General features: G+C 39.4%; 1 protein-coding gene across 1 annotated transcript; it reads left to right on the top strand.

The window, feature by feature from the left end:
• Positions 1-1,118: 1,118 nt before the first annotated feature.
• Positions 1,119-18,602, top strand: POMC (proopiomelanocortin). Its single transcript, XM_040348135.1, has 3 exons — positions 1,119-1,201; positions 14,668-14,811; positions 17,606-18,602. Exons 2-3 carry the CDS (start codon positions 14,683-14,685, stop codon positions 18,257-18,259), a joined length of 783 nt encoding a protein of 260 aa, XP_040204069.1. The 5' UTR covers positions 1,119-1,201; positions 14,668-14,682; the 3' UTR covers positions 18,260-18,602.
• Positions 18,603-26,562: the final 7,960 nt, after the last annotated feature.

Genomic DNA, 26,562 nt, shown 5'->3' with positions numbered 1-26,562 from the left:
CTACTGATCTACTCCTGAAGAAGCGAGTAGTGGCTCGCGAAACACGTTGAGTTATAGGCGCCAGTACAACTCTAACCTTGTATACAATAACATGTGCATGTTTTCAGGCAATTTGTTATCATGATAAACAGCATGGCTTTTATGTCTATGCATTTACGGAGGTTTTAATAAACCATGTTACTATGTTTTACTCTACTTTGTTGGCCCCCATGCTTGCGGGGGGGGGGCCCTTTACAAGAAAAAAATATATATAAAAAAAAGGTGGGTAGCCATCCGGGGCCCTGGGGAATTTTGGGCCGTTTAATAAAAAGAAATACATTTTTATTTATTTTTTTATAAAAAAATCCGGGGCGCTGGGGACCTCCGCACCCCATACAAAAAAAACACAAGGGGGTTGCCATCCAGGCCCCTGGGGACCTCCGGGTCCCTTACAGGTGTACTGCCTTTACCCCCCTGATGGCGGCCCTGACTACCATGCATGGTATGTTGGGGTGCCATACCAAATTTCGGCCACATTATGAATGGGTTGCGGTAAGAGCACGCTTTATAGCATACGTTACCACGACACAGAAGTTTGAACCTGTCCTTATTGTTTTCGAAATCTATGCAAAAAAAAGTTTTGGGATGGAGTCGAGCTTAAAAAGCAAAAACCACATAAAATAAAGCAAAACCACAAATAAAAAATGTAAATTGTAGATTGATTTGACACCTGCCCGGCAAGTGACTTCCACCTTTCACACTAAACGCGGCACCTACTCAGATTAGGGTGTGACAAAACGCAGATTGGTTCACCCTATTTGCGAATAATTTGCCAAAGGCACATTGATGTCATCCCTTAATACCAATATAAAAGGGTCGATGATCGCTTAATACCCCGCTAATCTCAGTTATGAAAATCCAATCAAATGTGATTGGAAAAAAAAGTTCATTTTAATACGAGGGGCGCTAATCCTTGCTGTTTACGGAGATATCACCTACATAGGTTGAAGCGTTCCTTTTGATCGCTCTATGAAATTCAATCCTTTGGCTATTCTTTTCCTTTCTCCCTGCGGTTTCAAGAAAGCCCTCGATGACTGCTAATGAGAGCACCTCCCTGCCCTACAGACCAGTATAAAAGGACCTGGTCTGGAGATTCCAGAGGCTACGACACTCTCAGGACTGAAGATAAAACCCACTGCACACTGAGCTGAACAAGCAACAGGTATGCAAGATTTTTATTTTATTTTATTTTTATTTTATTTTATTATTGTATTGCATTTTTCTATGAATGTAAAAGCAAATGTTTAAAAGAAAAGTGTGTATTCAGATTTTTTTTTTTTTTTTTTTGCAATGTATTAAATGTATTAAAATAAATGTTGCATTTATTTTAATAAATTTAATAGATTGCAAAAAAAAATAAAAAATCTGAATACACACTTTTCTTTTAAACATTTGCTTTTACATTCATATAAACATCTTTGGCTATTTAACAGATTGCAAAAAATAAAATAAAAATCTGAATACAACACTTTTCTTTTCTTTTAAACATTTGCTTTTACATTCATATAAACATCTTTGCCTATTTAACAGATTGCAAAAAAAAGATCTGAATACACACTTTTTTTTTTAAACGTTCATAAAGAAATATTTCACTATTTAGTTACACTTTTACATATTTTTTTATAATTATGTATTTATTTTTTTTATGCGTAAACTATTGGCACTATATAAATCCTGCATAATAATAATAATAATAATAATAATAATAATAATAATAATAATAATAATAATGTGTATAAAAGGCAGTCAGTTAAAATGTTACATTCTTTTTTGGCTTTTTCTGAATACACACTTTTCTTTTAAACATTTGCTTTTACATTTATATAAAAATCTTTGCCTATTTAACAGATTGCAAAAAAAAAAAAAGAACTAAATACACACTTTTTTTTAAACGTTCATATAGAAATATTTGCCTATTTAGCTACACTTTTACATATTCTTTTATAATTATGTATTTTTTTTATGCGTCAAACTATTGGCACTGCATAAATCCTGTATAATAATAATAATAATAATAATAATAATAATAATAATAATAATAATAATAATAATAATAATGTGTATAAAAGGCAGTCAGTTAAAAATGTTACATTATTATTATATTTTTTTAATGATAAATTATGCTTAGGTATATAATATTATACTACTATGAATCTATTACATTTATTAAAATAAATGTTGCATTTATTTTAATAAATTTAATAGATTGCAAAAATAAATAAAAAATCTGAATACACACTTTTCTTTTAAAAGTTCATATAGAAATATTTGCCTATTTAGCTACACTTTTACATATTCTTTTATAATTAAGTTTTTTTTTTTTTTGCGTAAACTATTGGCACTATATAAATCCTGTATAATAATAATAATAATAATAATAATAATAATGTGTATAAAAGGCAGTCAGTTAAAATGTTACATTATTATTATTTTTTTAAATGATAAATTATGCTTAGGTATATAATATTATACTACTATGAATCTATTAAATTTATTAAAATAAATGTTGCATTTATTTTAATAAATTTAATAGATTGCAAAAAAAAAAAAAAAAATCTGAATACACACTTTTCTTTTAAACATTTGCTTTTACATTCATATAAACATCTTTGCCTATTTAACAGATTGCAAAAAAAAAAAAGATCTGAATACACACTTTTCTTTTCTTTTAAACATTTACTTTTACACTCATATAAAAATCTTTGCCTTTTTAACAGATTGCAAAAAAAAAAAAAAAAGATCTGAATACACACTTTTTTTTAAACGTTCCTATAGAAATATTTGCCTATTTAGCTATACTTTTACATATTCTTTTATAATTATGTATTTTTTTTTTATGCGTAAACTATTGGCACTATATAAATCCTGCATAATAATAATAATAATAATAATAATAATAATAATAATAATAATGTGTATAAAAGGCAGTCAGTTAAAAATGTTACATTATTATTATTTTTTTTTTAATGATAAATTATGCTTAGGCATATAATATTATACTACTATGAATCTATTACATTTATTAAAATAAATGTTGCATTTATTTTAATAAATTTAATAGATTGCAAAAAAAAAATAAAAAATCTGAATTCACAATTTTCTTTTAAACATTTCTTATAAAAAATATTTGCCTATTTAACAGATTGCAAAAAAAAAAAATCTGAATACACACTTTTTTTTAATGTTCATATAGAATTATTTGCCTATTTAGCTACACTTTTACATATTCTTTTATTTTTTATAATTATGTATTTTATTGGCACTAGATAAATCCTGTATTATAATAATAATAATAATAATAATAATAATAATAATAATAATAATAATAATAATAATAAAAATAATAATAATGTGTATAAAAGCCAGTCAGTTAAAATGTTACATTCTTTTTTGGCTTTTTTTAATGATAAATTATGCTTAGGTATATAATATTATACTACTATGAAATGACAAACTGAACAATTTAAAATATACCTTTTTTTTTTTTTTTTTTTAAATCTTGCGCTGTTTATTACATTTTTTATTCATTTATTTTACTACTTTCTGGATAAGCATTTTAATCCTATATTCATATCAAGATCTTTGCCTATTTAGATATACTTTAATTACTTTTTCTTTTCTTTTTTTTATGTTACGTCAAGGTTCAATGTATTTTTGTTACCATTTTTTTCTCTTTTTTTTTATTTTTACATGTTGCCATTTGATACTAATGCTCCCTGCACAAAAAATAAATAAAAGCACTTCTACAGGAGTTTTGTGTTTTGCCTGTAGAAGCAGCTCAATGTTATGCACATTAGAGGCATATTTTAAGCTCAACGTTTTAGAGAATGGGTGCTCAAACTGTGGCCCTCCAGCTGTTATGGAACTACACGTCCCATCGTGCCTCAGCCTTTGGGAGTCACGGTTGTGACCGTCACCCTTGCAGTGCCTCATGTAGTCCCATGAGGCACCACGCCCCACGCCCATGGTTTAGAGCATGGTTGCTCAACCTGTGGCCCTCCAGCTGTTATGGAACTAGCAAGTTCCATCATGCCTCAGCCTTTGGGAGTCATGCTTGTGACTGTCACCCTTGCAGTGCCTCATGGGACTTGTAGATCCGCAGCAGCTGGACGATGGGTTTAGCACCCATGGTTTAGATTTAGAGCATGGATGCTCAACCTGTGGCCCTCCAGCTGTTGTAGAACTACACATCCCATGAGGCATTGTAACACACTGACATTCACAGACAATACTAGGCATGATGGGAATTGTAGTTCCTGAACAACTGGAGGGCCGTAGTTTGAAGACCCACGGTTTAGAGCATGGGTGCTCAACCTGTGGCCCTCCAGCTGTTATAGAACTACAAGTCCCATCACGCCTTTGGGAGTCACGCTTGTGAATATCACCCTTGCAGTGCCTCATGGGACTTGTAGTTCCGCAACAGCTGGAGGACCACAGGTTGAGCACCCATGGTTTAGAGGCAGGAAAAAAAAATACCCTTCTGGTTTGCATTTTTGATTGGTGCTTTCTGGCAGAAAAAAATGCAAAAATCTTCGGAACTCATTTAAACTGTGTACAAAAAAAAGCTTTTTTTTTCTGTGAAGGGAACTGGTGTTTTTTTTTTTTTTTCAAGCCCAGTGTGCATGGAACCTAAAAGGAAGAACATTAAAATGTGTCATATTTATTTAGGGTAAACAAATAAGTTATTGCGAATGCCTCGTGCACTGCTAACTAGGACTAATCCCTAAACAGAATAAATGAGATAAACTACAATAACAAAAAAATAAACAAAAATAAAATGAAATGAAGCAACATAAAATAAAGTGCAGCCGGGGACTGCTGCTCCCACTCTAATAGTGTACTCACACACTAAGTAATTACAAATGATAGTATATAATAGTGCTGTACTGTCCCTTTAAGTACAATATACTAAAGTGAATTAATTAACCAATAATACACCCGTATTATAAAAAAAAAAAAAAAAAACATGTCATGTCCAGGTCTTTCATATATATAGCCTATATATGTAAGACCTGGACACAACATGGTTTTTGAATAATACGAGTGTATTGTTGGTTGATTAATTCACATTATTATTATTATTATTATGTGATTTAAAGGGATAGTGCACCACTATTATATACTTTCACATTTATTTTGACTTTTTTTTTTCATTATATGATAAATTATGATTGGGTATTTTATCAGTACATTACTATTAAATTCTAAAAAGTTTTGCAGTCAAGTTTGAGAAAACACCACTATACTGTGTTCTCTTTCACACGGCAAACCTAAAAATAAAAATTAAAAATTAAAAAGTATACATTTTATCATTCAAAAAAAAAAAGAAAAAAAAAAAGCCCACAAAAAAATGAAAATTCGATTTTTAAGGTGCTGCTTACTTTTCCTGAAAAGTCCAATTTCTGATTCTTTGTTTTTTTTGGACTATATATATTAATGCATGGGTGCTCAAACTATGGCCCTCCAGCTGCTGTATCAGTCCCCCCCGGGGTCAATATAGAACCTCCTTTCTCTGCAATTACAGCTGCAAGTCTTTTTGGGGACGTCTCTACCAGCTTTGCACATCTAGAGAGGGACATTTCTACCCATTCTTCTTTGTAAAATATCTCAGGCTCTGTCAGATTGGATGGAGAGCATCTTTGAACAGCAATTTTCAAGTCTTGCCACAGATTCTCAATGTGATTTAGGTCTGGACTGTGACTGGACCATTCTAACACATGAATATGCTTTGATCTAAACCATTCCATTGTAGCTCTGGCTGTATGTTTAGGGTCGTTGTCCTGCTGGAAGGTGAACCTCCATCCCAGTCTCAAGTCTTTTACAGACTCTAAAGCTGAATACACACTATTTTTTACAATTTTCTGTAGATTTTTTCTATCAGATTTACCAAAACCATATATTGTGAGGTCAAACCTTAAGAGTTTAAATTTGTATGCAATCAGGCAGGCCCTTGCACTTCATGGTCTTGGTAAATCTAAAGGAAGTCTGACAACACAAGTTGTATAGTGCGTATGGGGTGTAACAGGTTTTCTTCTAAGATTGCTCTGTATTTGGCTCAATCCATCTTCCCATCAACTCTGACCAGCTTCCCTGTCCCTGCTAAAGAAAAGCCTCCCCACAACATGATGCTGCCACCACCATGTTTCACGGTGGGGATGGAGTGTTCAGGGTGATGTGCAGTGTTAGTTTTCCACCACACATAGAATTTTGCTTTTAGACTAAGTTGAATTTTGGTCTCATCTGACCAGAGCACCTTCTTCCACATGTTTGCTGTGTCCCCCACATGGCTTCTCACAAACTGCAAACAGGATTTCTTATGGCTTTCTTTCACCAATGTCTTTCTTCTTGTCACTCTTCCATAAAGGGCAGATTTGTGGAGAGCACAACTAATAGTTGTCCTGTGGACAGATTCTCCCCCCTGAGCTGTGGATCTCTGCAGCTCCTCCAGAGTTACTATGGGCCTCTTGGCTGCTTCTCTGATTAATGCTCTCCTTGCCCGGCCCGGTCAGTTTAGGTGGACGGCCATGTCTTGGTGGGTTTGCAGTTGTGCCATACTCTTTTCATTTTCGGATGATGAAATGAACAGTGCCATGTGAGATGTTCAAAACTTGGGGTATTTTTTTATAACCTAACACTGCTTTATACTTCTCCACAACTTTATCCCTGACCTGTCTGGTGTGTTCCTTGGCCTTCATAATGCTGTTTGTTCACTAAGGTTATCTAACAAACCTCTGAGGGCTTCACAGATCAGCTGTATTTATACTGAGATTAAATTACACACTGGTGGATTCTATTTACTAATTAGGTGACTTCTGAAGGCAATTGGTTCCACTAGATTTTAGTTAGGGGTATCAGAGTAAAGGGTGCTGAATACAAAAGCACCCCCCACACTTTTCACATATTTATTTGTAAGAAGAATTTGAAAACCATTTATCATTTTCCTTCCACGTCACAATAATGTGCCACTGTGTGTTGGTCAATCACATAAAATCCCAATAAAATACATTTACGTTTTTGGCTGTAACATGACAAAATGTGGAAAAATTCAAGGGGTATGAATACTTTTTTTTAAAGCAATGTACACCTTAAGCTGTGCCATACACACATTGCTCAGCCTCAACAAAAGCTATCCATCCTAAACAGCACAGACGGACAAATGCCCCACTGCAGCTATTGTATTCTGACAGTGTCTACAACCGATTGGATGCAGGCGCTGGTAGGACGACCATTTTCTGCCTGACCCCTTACATTTTTTTATCAAAGAATGTTGGGCGGAGTTGTGCCTACAGGACCACCTACTAACGGAATTTCAGCCAGTTAATTTTGGACTAGATAAAGTTTGCTCGGTGTATGGACAGCTTTACTTAACCGGTTAACGTCCGCCGCATGTAAATGTACGTCCACAGAATGACACGTACAGGCAGATGGGCGTACATGTACGTCCCCGCCTTTCCGCGGGTCTGGGATCCGATCGGGACCCCCCCCCCCCGGTACATGCGGCGGTCGGTAACCCGTGGGGAGCGATCCGGGACGACGGCGCGGCTATTCGTTTATAGCCGCCCCATCGCGATCGCTCCCCGGAGCTGAAGAACGGGGAGAGCCGTATGTAAACACGGCTTCCCCGTGCTTCACTGTGGCGCTGCATCGATCGAGTGATCCCTTATATAGGGAGACTCGATCGATGACGTCAGACCTACAGCCACACCCCCCTACAGTTGTAAACACACACTAGGTGAACCCTAACTCCTACAGCGCCCCCTGTGGTTAACTCCCAAACTGCAACTGTCAGTTTCACAATAAACAATGCAATTTAAATGCATTTTTTGCTGTGAAAATGACAATGGTCCCAAAAATGTGTCAAAATTGTCCGAAGTGTCCGCCATAATGTCGCAGTCATGAAAAAAATCGCTGATCGCCGCCATTAGTAGTAAAAAAAAAAAAAATAATAAAACTATGCCCTATTTTGTAAACGCTATAAATTTTGCGCAAACCAATCGATAAACGCTTATTGCGATTTTTTTTACCAAAAATAGGTAGAAGAATACGTATCGGCCTAAACTGAGGAAAAAAATAATTATATATGTTTTTGGGGGATATTTATTATAGCAAAAAGTAAAAAATATTGCATTTTTTTCAAAATTGTCGCTCTATTTTTGTTTATAGCGCAAAAAATTAAATCAAATACCACCAAAAGAAAGCTCTGTTTGTGGGGAAAAAAAGGACGCCAATTTTGTTTGGGAGCCACGTCGCACGACCGCACAATTGTCTGTTAAAGCGACGCAGTGCCGAATCGCAAAACCTGGCCTGGGCATTTAGCAACAAAATGGTCCGGGGCTTAAGTGGTTAAAAAAATATATATTTCTTGTTTTTGTTTTTGAATGTGCAAAAGGGTTATTACAGCATAAAAAAAAAAATTAATAGGAATCGAAAGAAGAATAAATAAAGATATTAAATAAATACTTTTTTTTTTTTTATTAAATAAATACATTTTAATAGAGTGTGCTTTATAGATAAAATCATCCACGTATCCTCGCAAAGTACTAAAATACGACTCAAGTGGTAAAATTAAGTGCCGTGAAAATGAATAACTCCCGACACATCCTCGCAGTTCTGATTTTTACTCATCTTTGTAGAGTGGATGATTAACCACATTTGTGGAGGTTATGGCCACTTTATTTCTCTGTTCATAAGCAGGAAACTAGGAGGGATTTATACACTGAGAGATACTGCTGACTGTATGAAAATTTATGAAACTGCCATATTTGGGTCCCCGTTTTTTTTTTTTCTTTTTTAAATTTAGATCCTTTTTTATTATTTTTAGATGCAAACAAGATTGAGACAATACAGATAAATTATACAATCAAAATCACATTAAACAAAACACAATCCACAAAAACAGGTCCCGACAACAAATGTTGGCTGCGCATGCTCTTAAATTGTCCGACAACAAATGTGTTACGTCGGATCATCCGGTTGTGTGTCCACAAATCCTTCGGACTAAAATCCAAAGTACAAACACGCATGCTCAGAACCAATGCTAAACACCAGACAACATTAGCAAAAGTTGCAAAAGAAGAAACGTAGATGGACAGCCGCACTCCAATAAGTCTAAAAAAGACGTGCCTTTTATTGGGTAAAAAGAAATAGCTATGACTAAGCATTGAGGTTCAATGTGAAACGCGTCAGCTGTTTATTTCCCACTGTATGCTGTTTTTTTTGTAGTGCATTTCTTTTTACCCAATAAAGGGCACGTCTTTTTGAGACTTATTGGAGTGTGGCTGTCCATCTACGTTTCTTCTTTTGCATGCTCTGTGCATTGCCGGCACCCGTTGGTTTCTGAGTGGACATTGATTGCCTTAGGTGTGCTCACCTGGAGCGGGAGTCTTCTCTATCTATTAGCAAAAGTTGCCCAAAGGGTGGCGGTAAAGAGCTGAAATTTGAAAAACCACACAGTTTGGTGTATGTTGGCTGAAAATGTACTGCCGTCTGTATGCAGAACAAGTTCACGGACAATGCCCCTTTGGACGTCTTTGGCTGACAGCTGATCACGTGGTCTCAATGACTCGGGTGATCACAGCACGCACTGTGCGTGCCCTGCAGAGGCGCGCAGAGAACGTGCGAAGGGGAGCACATCAATTTGACGTCCTCCCGGCAATTGGGGTCCTCACTGTGGCCATCATTCGGCTATAGTGCGGACCCCTAGTGGTTAAGGTCTCTTGGGGTTGAAGAAGTTGTATGTACATGGAAAGAAAACTAGTTGTAGAGAGTGGTGATAAATGACTCTAGAGTCGTGAGTGTGCCCAAGGATTTGGTCTCTGGACCAATCGGTTTACATATTTTATAAATTCTATACAGTAGAGGTTGGAATATAGAGTTGAGTTTTAGTGGTGATGCCAAATCATACAGGGAAATAGGATTGGCACAGGATGCATCAACATTACAGAATGGACTACACCAGGGAGTTTCCAAACTACGGCCCTCCAGTTGTTCAGGACCTACAATTTCAATCATGCCTAGTCATGTCTGTCAATGTCAGAGTTGTACAATGTCTCATGGGATGTGCAGTTCCGCAACAGCTGGAGGGCCGTAGTTTGGAGATCCCTAGACAAAAAAGAAGGGGCGGGCAGCTACATGCCAGATGAGGTTCAGTATTGATAAATGTAAAGTTATGCATTTGGGGGCTAAGAATTTGCACGCAACATTCCCATTAGGCGATTTTTTTGGGGAAGGGGTGATGGAAAGGGATCTGGGGGTTCTTGTAAGCCACAGACTTGAAAACAACATGCAATGCCAGGCTGAAACTATCAAAGCCAGCAGACTACCCTCATGTATTGAAAACGAAGAATTATTAATTCTACTCCTTTGCAAAACACTGGTATGCAATATGCAGTTCAATTTTGGTCACCAGTCCTCATAAAGGAGGTCCTTGAACTAGAAAGAGTTCAGTGAAGGGTAATAAAATTAAGAAGGGGATGGGAGACCTCAGCTGTGAGGAACATTGGTTACTCTAGATCTGACTAGCTCTTTATAGTCCTACTAAAAGATGCCAGGCCAGCCCTCCCTACTTTGAACCCCCCGAAACCAACAGATTCCTGGAAACAAAAGTGGGAAGAAGGATGAAAGATCAGGGAACTCGGAACTAGTGAACTTTGTCAGAAAGAGCAGGAAGGAAACCCCCAATTAATTTAACTTTTATTACTTTTTAATTTTTTTTACATATTTACATTTTATTTTTATTTGTTCTTTTCTTTAGCTTAAATTTAATTGATTACATTTGTAGTGGCACATTAAAAAATGCAAAATTAAAAAAAAAAAAAGCTTTAGTTAATTTGTAAATGACTTTAGTGGTACCAGAATCTTAACTTTAGTGTTATTACAAACAGGGCAAATTATAGAAATAAATAGAAATAAATGTTTTACTTTTTTTTCCCTACAATATATATATTTTTAACTAACACTTATCAATGTAGAAAAGGGACGGGTTAACAAGGGCTTACTCCAAAGTATTGCCCTATAACGCCTGTGGTGTTTGAAGGACTATCTCGTACCTAGAAATTGAAACAGGATTTCATAAAAGTTATACATTTATTGAGAAAAAAATACAAAAACAACATGACAACAATAGAATTGTTAATAGAACACTTAAGAAGCATAGAACCCAACTGGTAGGTGGGAACACAGAGATGTAGGTATAGACATGGTCCTCTACATGTTTCGCAACATATGTCGCTTCTTCAGGAGTCAACCAAAACATCAATGGGCATCAGATGGCATTAGAGACACCCTAGATGGGTGTTCCCCCCGGGGGCGAACACGGAAGGCTATAAGTGGTGGGCAGACCGGTGAAATTGTTACTTTAATCTAACACCCGGGAATTGTAGTGCAATCGGGCTCAGCTCGGGAGAGGACTGGGCTGATTGAGCCAAGGCAGCAAGTGGGACCCATTGGGTAATAACTCATATCCAAGTACTGATTACTATGAAAATAGATCTTGTTGCACTTGTGTGAAGGTCAGGGCTGGACTGGGACAAAAATTTGGCCCTGGACTTCATTCAGACTGGCCCACATTGATAGGTCTCTCCTATGGCGGCCGGACAACTCCCGCCCCGCCCCCCCAGCCCCCTTTCCCCCTTCACTAGCCGTTCTACTTTATTAGAGTAAAATGGCTGGTACTGGTACTCTTATAGGCAGTACCAGTGGGGAAGCTAGACATTATTTCACCCAGGCAAAGAATCAGTTCGGTGCCCCCCCCCCCCCATGGGACAAGATTAGGCAGAAGTGAGAAACTCCCAGGCCATAGCTGTTGAGTCAGCTGCCTGTCCCCTCCCCCGTGCTCCTTCTGGTCTCCCCCATGCTCCTCTGCCATCCCCCCTGCTCCTCTGGTCCTCCCCCTGCTTCTCTGTTCCCCCCCAGGTGAGCACTGCAGGGAGGGAGAGGAGGTGAGTGCTGCAGGAAGGGGGAGACAGAGGAGCAGAGGGGGGTGGCGGCCCGCTGTCACTGAAGCTGGCCCACTAAGCCATCGGCCCACTGGGAAACTCCCTGTAGTCCCAATGGCCAGTCCATTCCTGGTAAAGGTTTGTTCCCGGGTGTTTGCCGTCCCAGTCCCTTTCCTACATTGTCAAAATAGAGGATGATTGTACCTACCCCTACACTTTTTATAATTTAAGTGAGGCAATACCCCTTAATCTACTTATCAATGGAGTTGTGTTACTTCTTTTTTTCTATGGATTGCATAAATATAAAAATAAAAAATAAAAATCTATTTGTTTTCTATATCAGCAAAAGAAAGCCTTGTTTGCCCTGTTGGCGAATAAGCAGGCCCATAGCAGAAATGTAGAAATTGCTCCATATGGGGTGTAAAGGGGGTGAACGGCCTAAAATAAGCCCTCTAGTTAAAACAACTTCCGACTGGAAACTTCACACAGAATTTCATGTTTGTCGCTCTCTAACCCCGAATGATAATAGTACGTGGGAGTAAATAATAGACAATCACTGTCTTCTGTGTGAATGGCTTTGGCGTTGGTGTATATTTTTTTGCTCTGCATTATCTGAATAGGAGGAATGGGAGTATTAAGTACTGGAAGGAACTGTATGATCTAAGTTACCAACAACAACAATAAATAATTCACTAATGGCCTTTCCAAGGTAATGGTACAGAATATGTACTGCATGGCTCACCTGCTCCATTGTAATGTGAAGGTTCTTTATATTACATATGTTATGTCATACTTTACTATAAATGAATACATGACATCTAATAGATATAAAGGAAAGGATACAATCCAGACATCCAAGTTCAGTACAATATTACAATGAGATGTTGTTTTTTCAAGGTCTCATGAGAAGTGTAATGCCGTCATGCCTACGTATACGGTTCATTCACACCACATAGTGAGCTTTACTGTGCATTGGTAAATCAATTACAATCTTGTACAATCAGTATTTTACTATTTTGTCTTCCATAAAAAAATTGTAGTGCTGCTGGCTTCACTACAGCTTCTGCGGGGGATGTTTCAGGATGAAGAGTGGGGGAAGGGGCTAGAAAATATGTAATTTACCAGCGCCTTATTTTTCTAAATGAACACACTCACACACTGTGTTCATTTGTAATGGAAGCATAGTAGATTGTTTTTATTATGCTTCAGTTTGTGAATGAACAGGAAGCCACTCAGCACAGAGCACTTCCCATTCATTCACTGTCCCGTGCAGAGACAAGGTAATCCAGCGCCCAGGGCAAAGAAACCAATTTCCCCCCTCCCCCTTCCCTTAAGATTAGGGTTTAGCAATGATGTCACTGTCACTACTCCCGTCAGCCTTGTAACAGAAGCATCTGGCACAGGGCACCTCCCCACACCTGCAATAAACCATTTCGTCCAGGGCAGCTTCCCCTCCTGCCCACTTCTTGCCTTGGCCCTGCCCATGCAGCTGAGGCTGCAGAGAAAGGCATGTATATTTGAGCTTTGGGGTGCACAACCTAATGCAATAGGCTGCGCACACCTGTCAAAATAGTTCTCTCTCTCTCTGTAAAATGTCACATCAAGCATTCATTTATGGTCAACTGTACATTCAAAGAAATGCCAGAGGAAATCAACAACCATTTACGAATGTCCCTTTTAAAGGGGTTAAAGGGGTCTGTAACTCCACACAGTAGTGCAAGGCTTTCTCCCTGGTGTGGAGTGTCGTGCCCGCCCCCTCCCTTGGACTACAAGAGAGTCAGGACGCCCACTAGCACACAGCTCCTTTCTCTATCTGCAACGTAAAGAGCGTCCTGACTCTCCTGTAGTCCAAGGGAGGGGGCAAGTACGACACTCCACACCAGGGAGAAAGCCTTGCATTACTGTGTGGAGTTACAGACAGAAGAACAGGAAGTGAGGATTTCTCAGAAGAAATAAGGACATTTAAAAGCAAAATGGAAGGATGAGGTAAGTGAAGGAGGACTGCACTAAGGTAAAGGAAGCTATTTAGGGAAAAAATTGTACCTTTACAACCCCTTTAAGGTCATAAAACATCTATTTGGTTACTTGATGTCAGTTTAAAAAAACAAAAAGTTATTACAAATATCGAATATAGATAGAATACCAGCACTTTGGTAAAATCCACAAGCAAGTAACCTTTATTTAGGAAGAACAAAGCATAAAATCCACACCAATACCAACGCGTTTCAACTGTTAGGCCTTCATCATGGCTGGCAATGTTGTGCAAAAACATTTTATTTCTATATATAGTTTGTTGGGCTTTTGTGTGGATTTTACGCTTTGAACTTCTTAAACAAAGACGACTTGCTTTTGGATTTTACCGAAGGTCTGGCATCCTATCAAGATTCAGTCTTTACAGGGCTCACAGAGGCCTGAGCACCAGAGCACATACTAAACTTGGTTTAAGGGGTGGAGCTAGCAGCGCTATGGGGTTCAAAACTGGAGAGTGGTGCAGCTCTGCGTAGAAACCAATCAGCTTTGGTGTTTTTTTTGTCAAAGCTTAACTGAACAAGCTGAAGCTAGAAGCTGATTGGCCACCATGCACAGCTGCACCAGATTCCGAGTGCACCAGTTTTGGTAAATCAACCCGTGTGTTTGGTTTTCATTACAAATATGCCATTAACTCTTACATTCCTCTGTGTTGTTTTCCCAGCTGTCGGAAGGGAGAATGTTGCAGCCAGTCTGGAGCTGTATCCTGGCAATACTTGGGGTGTTCATATTTCATGTCGGAGAGGTCCGGAGCCAGTGCTGGGAAAGCAATAGGTGTACAGACCTTAGCAGCGAAGATGGCATTCTGGTAAGTAGAAGCTTTCTTCATCAAACATCCGTAATACAGCTTACCAACTTTCCAGCTATGACTCCTCAGGGGTGGAGCTTATCTAAATAGGTGTGGTTTTTGCCAAATATGGACAGGACCGTCTACAGATACAGGCACTCAGCTAGGTGTCCGGGATTATGTCAAATTAGGCATTGTGGGAACTCTACAGCCGGTAAAGCACTGTCGGCTTGGTAGGGGTATACCTACAAATCATGGGGGCCCCCATAGCAAAATTTTGATGGGATCCCCCACCCTCTAGCAACCTGACTACTGTCCTTGTTCCTGGCAAAAAGTATATCAAAATCAAGGGCAGGTCACATGAGAACCGTAGCATAGTCAGGGATTAGAGACTGGGGCTGTGGATAGAAGTTGCCAGGGAAGAGCCGCAGTGCAGGGAATTAACTTTATTATTATTATTATTATTATTATTATTAATATACAACAGTTTACACAGTGCTTTACAGTGTAGAGGGGGGACAGTACAATTACAATACAATTCAGAACAGAAGGGATAGGAGGGCCCTGCTCATGGAGCTTACAATCTAAAGGGAGGGGGAAATGGTACAAGAGGCAATAGCTGCGGGGGATGATATGATGGAGGTGACTCGGGTACAGTTCTTAGGTGGAAGTGGGGCAAGCTTCCCTGAAAAAGTGAGTTTTCAGGGGTCGCCTAAAGGAGGATAGGGTAAGGGCTGCCCATAAATACTGGGACAGGGAGTTCCAGAGGATGGGAGAGCCTCAGGAGAAGTCCACCTTACAGCTAACTGCTCTGCCATCGGTAGTTCACCAGTCTTTCATCATTCTCAGGACCTCAGTGTAAATTCTAATCCCTCTTACCCCTTTCACCACCACACCAAGTAGGTGCTTAAAAGGTGCTGTAGTAGTCAGCAAAAAAAATAAAAAATTAAGTGTTGTTTTAGCAAAAGTAAGGACAAGCATTCAAAAGAGAAGTATAGTCAAACCTTATTTGGCTATAATTCGTTGGGGTGATCACTGGAGTGCAGTTCGATGCTGACGTCACAGCGCCGGTCCAGGTTTCTGTGGCGAAACCTGGACCGGCATCTGGCTCAGCCTCTTAGTGTTCTGCTGAGAGCCTGAACCAGCCGCTCCCGCCCCTCCACAGATCAGCGCTCCAGTTAGCACCAGAGGGGCAGAGTAAAGAGCAGGTCACTGACAGCCACCAGCTCTCTGCTCACTGAGCGATCAGCGACCTTTGATCGCTTAATTCTCAGTCTTAGAGCTGGCAGGAGGCAGATGTAGCATCAGACCAATGCTGCAACCACCTAGGTGAATAGGAATTACATTTTTTTTTGGTTAACCCATACTTCCCTTTTAATGTAGCGGTAGACCCTTTACTACTCATATACAGTGGAACCTTAGATTACGAGCATAATCCGTTCCAGTAGAATGCTCGTAATCCAAAGTACTCGCATATCAAAGCGATTTTCCCTATTGAAGTCAATGGAAACGAAAATAATTTGTTCCGCATTGACTTCAATGGCATGCAATACTGCATGGGGCCAGATGTGGGGGGGCGCCATAGAGACTCTTAAACACTCGGAAAGGGCCGAGGATACCTCGGCTGAACTCGGAAAACCTTGGAAAGGCTCGGGAACAGAGTATTTCCGAGATTTTCCAAGCATTTCCAAACGGCTCAGAATGGCGCCGTTTGGCTTTGCTCGGCTCCTACTTTTGTTTGCACACGATTGGATGATGGAAGTCAGCAGAGTTTCATCTCATCCTCTAACCTCTGCGGTGAATTCATTTGCACTCACTCACTCAAACTGCAACTGCTTGCAAAGTAAACAGTTATTTGAGCCAAACTGGGAGATTTAATTTCTTGCTAGGTACTAAAGTGAAAAGGATGGCCCCATTAAACTAAATGCCGCGTACACACGATTTCCGACGGATGTTCGCTCAAACTTGTCTTGCATACACACGGTCACACAAATGTTGTCAGAAAATTTCAAACGCCAAGAACGCGTGACGTACAACACTACGCAGAGAAAAATGAAGTTCAATGATTCCGAGCATGCGTTAAATTGATTCCAACCATGCATTAAATTTTTGTGCGTTGAATTGTGTACACGTGGTCGGAATTTCCAAAAACAACTTTTGTTGTCGGAAAATTTGAGAACCAGCTCTCTAATTTTTGTTGTCGGAAATTCCGACAGCAAATGTTCGATGGAGCCTACACACGGACAACAAGCTCACATCGAACATTTGTATGTACGCGGCATAAGAATGTAATAATGCTGCGTACACACGATCTGGCTTTTGCCCGGCCAAATCTCATCGAAATTCCATCGGAGAAAAATAGAATATGTTCTATATCTAAACTCTGATGTAATTCATCAGAATTTCGGATTGTGTATACAAGGCATAAGTCTTTATCTGGCCACCTTCTGATAAAAAAAGTGGGTCTTTTGTTCCAACAATAAATAGGTTAATATAACTAACAATTCAGGGTGATAACCTTTTGGCCTATAGCTAGTAGTAGTTAGTCCCATTCAACTGGACTTGTTCTGGTATGTTGAAGACATTATAGAACACAACCAGCTAAATATGACTAACTCTGTGAAGGCTCTCATGACCTGGAACAACGAGAACCTTCAGACTTTTTGGCACATTGGCTTATCTTGACATAGGCGTTCTCTTTTAATTTTTAAGAAAATACCAAATTTTTCGAGAGGAGGTGTGCTGATGTAGATGTGATGGACTCTAATTACAGTTCATGGAATATTTGACCATTCCCAATCCTTCTCCCTAACAGGAATGTATCAAAGCATGCAAGATGGACCTCTCTGCAGAATCTCCAGTGTTTCCCGGCAATGGCCACATGCAGCCCCTTTCTGAAAACATCAGGAAATATGTCATGAGCCACTTCCGCTGGAATAAATTTGGTCGAAGGAACAGCACCAGCAACGACAACAACAATGGTGGCTACAAGCGGGAGGATATTGCCAACTACCCTATATTGAACCTGTTCCCTGGCAGCGATAACCAAAACACACAGGAGGGAATTATGGAAGATGAGGCCATGGATAGGCAAGACAGCAAAAGGTCTTATTCCATGGAGCACTTCCGATGGGGAAAACCTGTCGGCAAAAAGAGGAGGCCTGTCAAAGTCTTCCCCACAGATGCTGAAGAAGAGTCCTCAGAAAGTTTCCCCCTTGAGCTGAGAAGAGAGCTCTCTTTAGAGTTTGACTATCCTGACACCAACTCTGAAGAAGTCATGGATGATGGCGAGCTGCTAGATGGCCCAGTTAAAAAAGATAGGAAGTACAAAATGCACCATTTCCGATGGGAAGGACCACCCAAAGACAAGCGGTATGGTGGATTCATGACCCCAGAGAGAAGCCAGACACCTTTAATGACTCTTTTCAAGAATGCCATAATTAAGAATGCCCACAAAAAGGGCCAGTAGATGGGACAAGCTTCCGTCTGGCCCCCTGTTCAGGTGAAACCAGCATGTCTACTATTCCGGGTTCCATCGTCTACCCCATGATCAACTCCTCCTGGCCCACTCTGTAGTTAGCTCTCTCCCGACCCCGAGTTTGAGTCCTATCTCACTTTAGTAAGACTGTACTGTACAAACTTGGTACAAAGTCTGGAAAGATTGACCTGTAGCGGGATTGTACATAGGGAAAGTTAGATGTTTCTATCCGCTGATCTATAGTTTTTGGTTTGCTAAATTATTTTCATATCTGACGAAAAATGTACAATACTGTAAATGAATCAGAAAAATAAACGTTTACAATCTTACTGGCTACCAGTCTGTTCCTTCTTTCTTCAAGTCTATGTCAGGATAAAAAAAAAATGCAGTACAGCTCTGCAATACATGCACATTTTCTAAAGGTTTATCCCTGTAAAAACTCTGGAAGTACACAAAAATACTTGTTGATCTGGCAGATATACAGTTAGCTCCTGTTGTAGGCTGACAACCCACAGCATCTTTGTGAACATAGTGGTGTCAGCCCTGCCCAATTTTCTCTTGCCAAACTAACTCAAAAATACCTACTCTCCCATCACCACAACAAAAAGGCCCAAGAGAAGGACTGGAAGGGCTAATTATTTTCCTTTATTTGGAAATGATTGGAAAGACTCAGAAATAGTTCCCGAGGCTCTCTGGCCGCATATGGTATTGTTTGCCATTGAAGTCAATGTGGAACAAATTATTTTCGTTTCCATTCACTGCAATGGGGAAACTCGCTTTGATATGCAAGTAATTTGGATTACGAGCATTCTCCTGGAATGGATTATGCTCATATGCTCGAGGTTTCACTGTATATATATATATATATATATATTACAAAAGTTAAACCAAAGGGTAAAATAATTAAAATGCTTTAATTGTTCATAAATTGATCATATAACATATCCAACGTGTTTCTGGGGCCAAACCCCCCCCCCCTCCCTTTTCATAGTTTGCACCATTTGATTCACAAGCCAAAATTGCCCTATCAAAATCTTCAATTAACAGCAAGCTAAGATCTAGATGGCTATTAGCCATGATGAAGTGGGCAGCATATTTGCCCCAAAATGTGTTGGCTGTTTTATAGGATCATTTTATGAAAAATTCAATCGTTTTGGGCAGGGCCGTCTTAATAGCGTCTTAATGCTCTCGGGCCCCTACAATGATGACAGTACAGGTAAACAGACATCAGGTAGGTAGGAGGAAGACTGCCTCCCCTGTGTATCTATCACTCTCAGTGCTATCAGTGCTATCATGGGGCCCCCAATTTTCGGGGAAGGGTGGGCTCAAGGACCAGCTGCTTTGGGCAAAGTGCAGGGGCCCCCCATGTAGCTGGGGCCCCTGGGCAGTGCCCAGGTGTGCCCTCTCATTAAGACAGCCCTGGTTTTGGGTAACTATGGACCATCTTGGGCTGCACTGATAGAGAAGATCAATGGAGAAGGGAAAAGGGAAGGGAGATACTGTCAATGGTGGGACATTACGTGAAACAACACATTAGGGTAGATTGAATCAAACAAAAATATTAGTTTATTAACATAATATGATTGAGCATAGTGCAGTAATGGTATCCATAGAAACTCCATGTATGGTACAGAAAATAGCAGATAACATGATTGGTAATCACATACTTAAAATATCACATGATTGGTAATCACATAATACAATTGATAACATGATAAAGCACTGTTATACATGATAATAGATGACCCAGCAATAAACTCAGATGTAAATAATAAAAATATAATAAATTATATAATTGATTGATGATTCAAACAAATCAAAACCCACGGTAGGTACATGACTGCCTTGACAGAGGGGCTCTACGCGTTTCGTGGACTCTATCCACTCATCAGGAGCGACTATACGGTAGTGGTACCTAAAATAAAATAAATGAGAAGTTGGTAATCAATGGTAATTGATTAACATAAGGAAAGAAAGAGCCAGAGACCTGAAGTCTAAACACTCTTACCTATGGGTGGAATATAGAGGTACATAACTCATGATATGAAATGTAAGAAGCTATGGGGGAGTAGAGAAGGTCAGCTTCAAGGCTGCCAATAATAACAAATTCCTAGTATGGCCCTCTCATATTGTAGAAGGGTTGGTATAGATGTTCTACCGTACCCACATAGGTTTCCCATTGGGAAATGAGCCCCCAGTTCGGCCTAATTTAATATTTTTTTGCTGCCACTCATCCTAAACGTGACCCATCCCGTATTTATATACCTCCTGAATTCTTTAGCTTCAGCCTTCAGGCATGTACATAAGTAAAAACCTAGCCATTAAATTTACCAAACAAAACTTGGTATCTGGATTCTACGCTGGCAGTTTCTCCGCTCCATCTTCTTTAAAACTGAGAAATGTCTATCTTCTTGAATCTTGCTAACCCTTTGCCAGTCTTTCGCTCTCTGTATCTTAAGCAAGGCATCTCTTGCTTCCCTTTTTTTTTCCCCAAAAAAATTCAACCCTAGACATTTTGACAGTTTTTACTGATTCTTCAGCGGTGTAAAAGTGCTTAAGGTGCTATAAAAAACACAGTCACATATAGTAATGGGAATGGCCACCGGCATTCTAAGATGCCATTCTTTATAGACTCTGTGGTCCCCACACTCCAACGCTTCTTTATGAGGTCACCATCACCACAAAATGATAGAAGAGCCAACTAGGGAATGGAGGAGGGGGTTGGTGGAGGAAACCAGTTATTCCCAATAATATAAACAGCCAATCCCTAATCAAAGCATATAGTGCTACAATCCACAAGAAATAGATTTAACGAAAAAAACAAATAAAAACTTATCAAACAGCATTTTTCATTGAACAAGGAGGGGAAAGCAGCAAGTTCCACACCTTCCTGGTGAAAACAAAGTGCCCTCTAGTTTACATACCTCAACTTTTGGAAAGACCATAATGACATTTTATGTCATCATCAACAGATTAATAAACACTTTGGGGAGTTTTACCATCTACAAGTCTACAATATAATATCCTCCACAGCAGGACACAAATAATTTCTTGGATATCATTCAATTCCTGACACTAGATTAAATTGGATAGCCCACTAACATAGGATGAACTTCAATATGCTATTCAATCGCCCTTCAATAAATAGATTTAAAAAAATGGAGGTCCTGATGGTCTTCCCATAGAGTGGCATAAACATAATTTTCCCCTGAGCTATCAAAGTCTATCAACAAGCCTTCTCTCAGGGAAACTACCAAAATCCAGAAGAGAAATGCTCCATATTGTGCTTCCAATACCTGGCAAAGATGGGGAATTATGTGGCTCATATGATCCCATGTTACTGCTTAATTGTGAGGTCAAGATTCTAGACAAACCTCAAGTAAATTGCCTCCCTAAAGTAATTTTGAACCTAGTAGACCCAGACCAGACAGGCTTTATGCCAGACAAACAAACCTTTATAAACATTGGGGGATTGCACTTGAAGATGCATGAAGCATGTAGGAGTCTGGCAAATCGATCCCAGCCTTGGGCATCCACAAGGCCTTTGGTTCTGTAGAAAGGGAATATCTAAATGATAAAATTACTCTACACTGACCCAGTTGCAAGGGTACATGCAAGCAATCTCAACTCTTCTTTTTTCCAACTACAATGGGGTACAAGGCAGGGTTGCCCCTACCACCATTATCATTCTTATTTGCATTGGGAATAAATCAGCATGTCAACAGAGAAGGTTATACATCATTACTGCTGCTAGGTGACCAGCTGGGGGCTCGGCTCTCTATAACCAATAGTGCCAGCCTTCCCCGGCATGCACCCATAGGTGTACGTTTATCAAACGGTGATAATTTATCTCATTTCAGTTCTCAGCAGTTCTCAGAAAAAAATCTTCTCCTCTGGCACCCTGTTTATGAAGCTGAGAACATTTGTTCTCAGAATGAGAATAGATGAGAAGTTTTTCCTCTGAGAACACCTGAGATCTGAGTAGAAGAGGGAGGGGCTGCCTGTGATCTCCTGATACACCTGTGTGATTACAGAGCAGCTGAGTTTTTAAAGTGAAACCAAAGTTAAAAAGACTGTGTTATTACATGAAAATAATAAGTGCTTTTTTAACTCAGTTTTTTTACACACATTTTGGCACATTGTTTAAATGTGTGTTTTTAATTGCTAATTTTGGCATTATTTATGCATATTTTGGCATTTTTTTTAACATGGAGCGATCTACAAACTCCTGAGAACTGCTTCTCTCACTGTAATCTCGTGTGATATAGCGGGATTACAGTATGAGGAAGCAAAAAATACAAAAGTTGAACACGAATCAGCACACATTATACACCACATATTAATAAAATAATAAAGTTACATTCCTACCAAACAATATACATTAACCTAATTATTAAAATACATTGTTTTTATCAATATTTAAAGCTCATACATGTGCCTATTTAAATGTGAATGGTGTATAGTATATGAACGGAAATCCACATATGTAATGCAGCTATACACCATTCATATAAATGAAAAATACATTTATGATCATTCATTTTATTTATTTTTAATAACGTATACAAATATAAACCCTGTATAACTGTAATAGAACAGTCCATGGGTAAAACCATATTCTAGGGTTTACAATTTTTTTTTACTAATAAATAAAAAAATTATATAAAAATGACTTTAATAATAGCATTTTAATGTAGGTAGAATTTATATATATATATATATATATATATATATATATATATATATATATATATATATATATATATATATATAATATTGATTTAGATATAAAATATATATAAACAATATTTATTTATATATTTATTTATAAATATAAAAAAGATATTTATATATATATATATATATATATTTATATATATATATATATATATATATATATATATATATATATATATATATAATGTGTGTGTGTGTGTGTGTGCATATTTTATATATATATATATATTTATGGTCGTTACCCTCTGACCGAGAGAGATGTGGATCACATAAACACGCAACAAGACTTACAACATAAATAGACCTGAAGTGTGCCTTGGTGGTCTGGTCAGTATGCCAAGAAAAGGGGGCATACCCAAGGTAAGTAATGGGTAGTTAATTTAAGAAGCATATGCTGAGAAGTGCCCTGAAAAAGGGAAGGGCGGGAGGGTGTCGAATGCGATTGAATGCGCAGACTCACGGACATGAGGTGAGCTGGGAAGAGTCGGCCCAGTGACGTGTAGTACTGCACACTGAACCGACAAAGAGCATGTGTGAGTGGGCTGCTTAAATACCCTCCGGGCTCCTCCCATAAACTCAGGCCACCATACTGGCCTTCTTATATATATATATACACACACACATCTATATATATCTATAGATATACATAGAAATAAACAGACACACACATATATATGCTATATGATGATGTATACATATATATAAATATATATATATATATATATATATATATATATATATATATATGAGCAGGGCCCTCTGATCATTCCTGTATTAAATTGTATTGTAACTATATTGTCTTCCCTGATGTTGTAAAGCGCTGCGTAAACTGTTGGCGCTATATAAATCCTGTATAATAATAATAATAATAATAATAATAATAATAATATATACACATATACATTCCTAACCTGCTAATTTTGGGGTGTGTAATAAGTGGAGAAGATGTGATCTGACTGTATGGCTGCTTGTGTGTGAAGCATGGAAGTCAAAAGACTTCCTTCTTCCTCCACAATACTCAGCCAGCTTCACGCTTCTCACTCTGATTCTCCACCTCAGAGATGGTGAATCAGAAAGTGAGAATTCTGTCACAGATCGCCAGTGAGGTGCTGAGATCACACCTTCATAAACTGGCCGTTTCTGTGACAGTGAGTTACAGATTCTCACTGTGGTGAGATAATCAGTGAAGAACATGTTCTCAACTGATTACCTCAGCTTCATAAACTGTGTATGACCTGAGATCAGCAGTGAGAATCGGGATCACCGCTGATCTCACTTTCATAAAAGGACACCTTAATGTCACTAGCACTAGGTCCCAATAGACTGCCGCCGCTGCCAAGGAGACAGATGCCAGACCAGCGCTGTCAATAGCAGGGACAGGACAGCTGGGGATCCCCACAGTGGCAAAACACCAGGGCCCGGTGGCAAGACAACCTTTGCAACCCTGATAGTTCTCCCACTGCTTTGGACCTTTATATTTTCTTGGTGTGCTGGTGACATATATCTCTTGTTTTCTGCCACCCAGTATAGTAGGAAGGGAGCTCACTGCAGAACATGTTAAAGGGCCCGTTGTGGGATCGTAGTAAAGGGCCCCAGGATATATATATAATTCCATTTTTGTCCCTGTCCCCCCATGTACCCCCCCTTAATATGAAAGTTGGAGATGCCACTGGGTCACCAACACAACCCGAAATTACCCATTAAAGACACCTACTATCAAGTGGGTCGATAAAATCAAATATTTAGAGATAATGATCTCACCACTCAAAACCCACATACAAGGTTTCCCTGAAAGTAAGCCTGGGTCTTATATTAATTTTGGCAACAAAAGACACAGTAGGGCTTATTTTCGGGGTAGGTCTTACCATGTAATGTGGTGTCTTCTGTCCCCCTCTCCCTCCCTGCCTGTCAGGAATCCCCAGTGTGAACTGAGTTAGAATGCTTGTAAAATCCTATAATCCACTCTATTACAGTAACATATAATGTACAATGTTTGTGTTTCTATAATATAATTGTGCCAAATACCTTTTGTTATAGGGCCGCTCTGCACTTCTGTGACTCGCCGGAGCTCTCTTCCCCGCAATCATATTACAGAAACACACACATTGTACATTATATTCTACTATAATAAAGTGGATTATAGGATTTTACAAGCATTTTGAACTAGGGCTTATTTTCGGGGTAGGGCTTATATTACGAGCCTCCTGAAAAATAACGCAAGGTCTTATATTCAGGGAAACACAGTAGTTAAAACGATGTCAGCCAAACTTAAAACTGATCTCCAATTTTCCTTTCACCTTAAATCAGGGGTGCCCAACCTTTTGAGGACTGAGGGTCACTTTAGCGACTTGGTAACTGGTCACGGGCCACAATGAGCGGAGCGGGCAGATGACGGGTCCGTGTGCACTCTGCATATGCAGAGCAGAGCAGACATGGACACAGCCCTCTCTACTCTATGGGCCCTCCAATCCGATCTGCCCAGACAGAAGGGGACGGATCCCATTCAGTTTTAAGTGGATCGGATTGAAGATAGGCTGGTGTAAATGGACACAAGTCCGTTTACATCTGCCGCTCTATAGAGGTTAATGGATAGTCAAATTGGGTCCACCTGGAAAATGGACAGGTGGGACCAATTGGGCCGATCGTGTAAAAGGGGCCTAAGACTGCTATCACACTGATGCACTGTGGTTTACCTGTGCCTCAACTGACCTCAATTTTCACTTTTCTCAGGATTCCTGCAGGAATCGCTGCCTGCTGCTCCCCCCCCAGATGGGTGTGGCTGGTGGCTGCTGCTGGCTGTCCTCCAGGGCTGGTACTGCTGGTGGGCACTGCTGGCTGGTACTACTGGTGGGTACTGTTGGTGGGTACTGCTGGTGGGCACTGTTGGAGAGTACTGCTGGTGGGTATTGCTGGCTGGTTCTCAACCCACCATCCCAGAGAATCAGTGTGACAGGAGTCGGCGCTAGAGGAAGCAGTAGAGAGCAGAGCTTATGCTTCCTGTATCGCTCCTGTCCCAGGTGGAGTAAATTTGGTATCACTCCACCTGTGACAGGGCTATACAGGAAGAATTGGCCCTGCTTCCTCTAGTGCCGACTTCGTTCTTCACACTGATGCCCGAGGATGGCGGTTCGGAAACCCTTGATCTGTGCATGCCAACCCACTATCCCAGAGCAGGATTTGGCTGGCCACATCAGAGGGCTGGACTGGGATTTCCTGGGTCCCTTGGCTCATTGTGGCCCGCGACTTGTTACCAAGTCCCCAAAGTGACCCTCACTCCTCAAAAGGTTGGTGACCCTTGATTTAAGGTGAAAGGAAAAATGGAGATCAGCTTCAAGTTTGGCTGACATAGTTTTTTTGTTTTTTTTTAAATTTTTATTTATACGTAGCAGGAAACTGGTCCACATGAACCACAACACATACATTACAGTAATTGCATCTTCAATATAAAGGACAAGGGTTACATATATACGTACATAGGAGGACGGTATATCGGGGGCATTATCTGGTACCAAAAGAGATGTAGGCCACGCCATATAAATTCCAAACCCCCGTATCAT

The sequence above is a fragment of the Rana temporaria genome, chromosome 4 (genome assembly GCF_905171775.1).
Source record: "Rana temporaria chromosome 4, aRanTem1.1, whole genome shotgun sequence".
In the NCBI taxonomy this organism is placed as follows: domain Eukaryota; kingdom Metazoa; phylum Chordata; class Amphibia; order Anura; family Ranidae; genus Rana; species Rana temporaria.
This window is presented reverse-complemented; position numbering and strand designations above follow the sequence as displayed.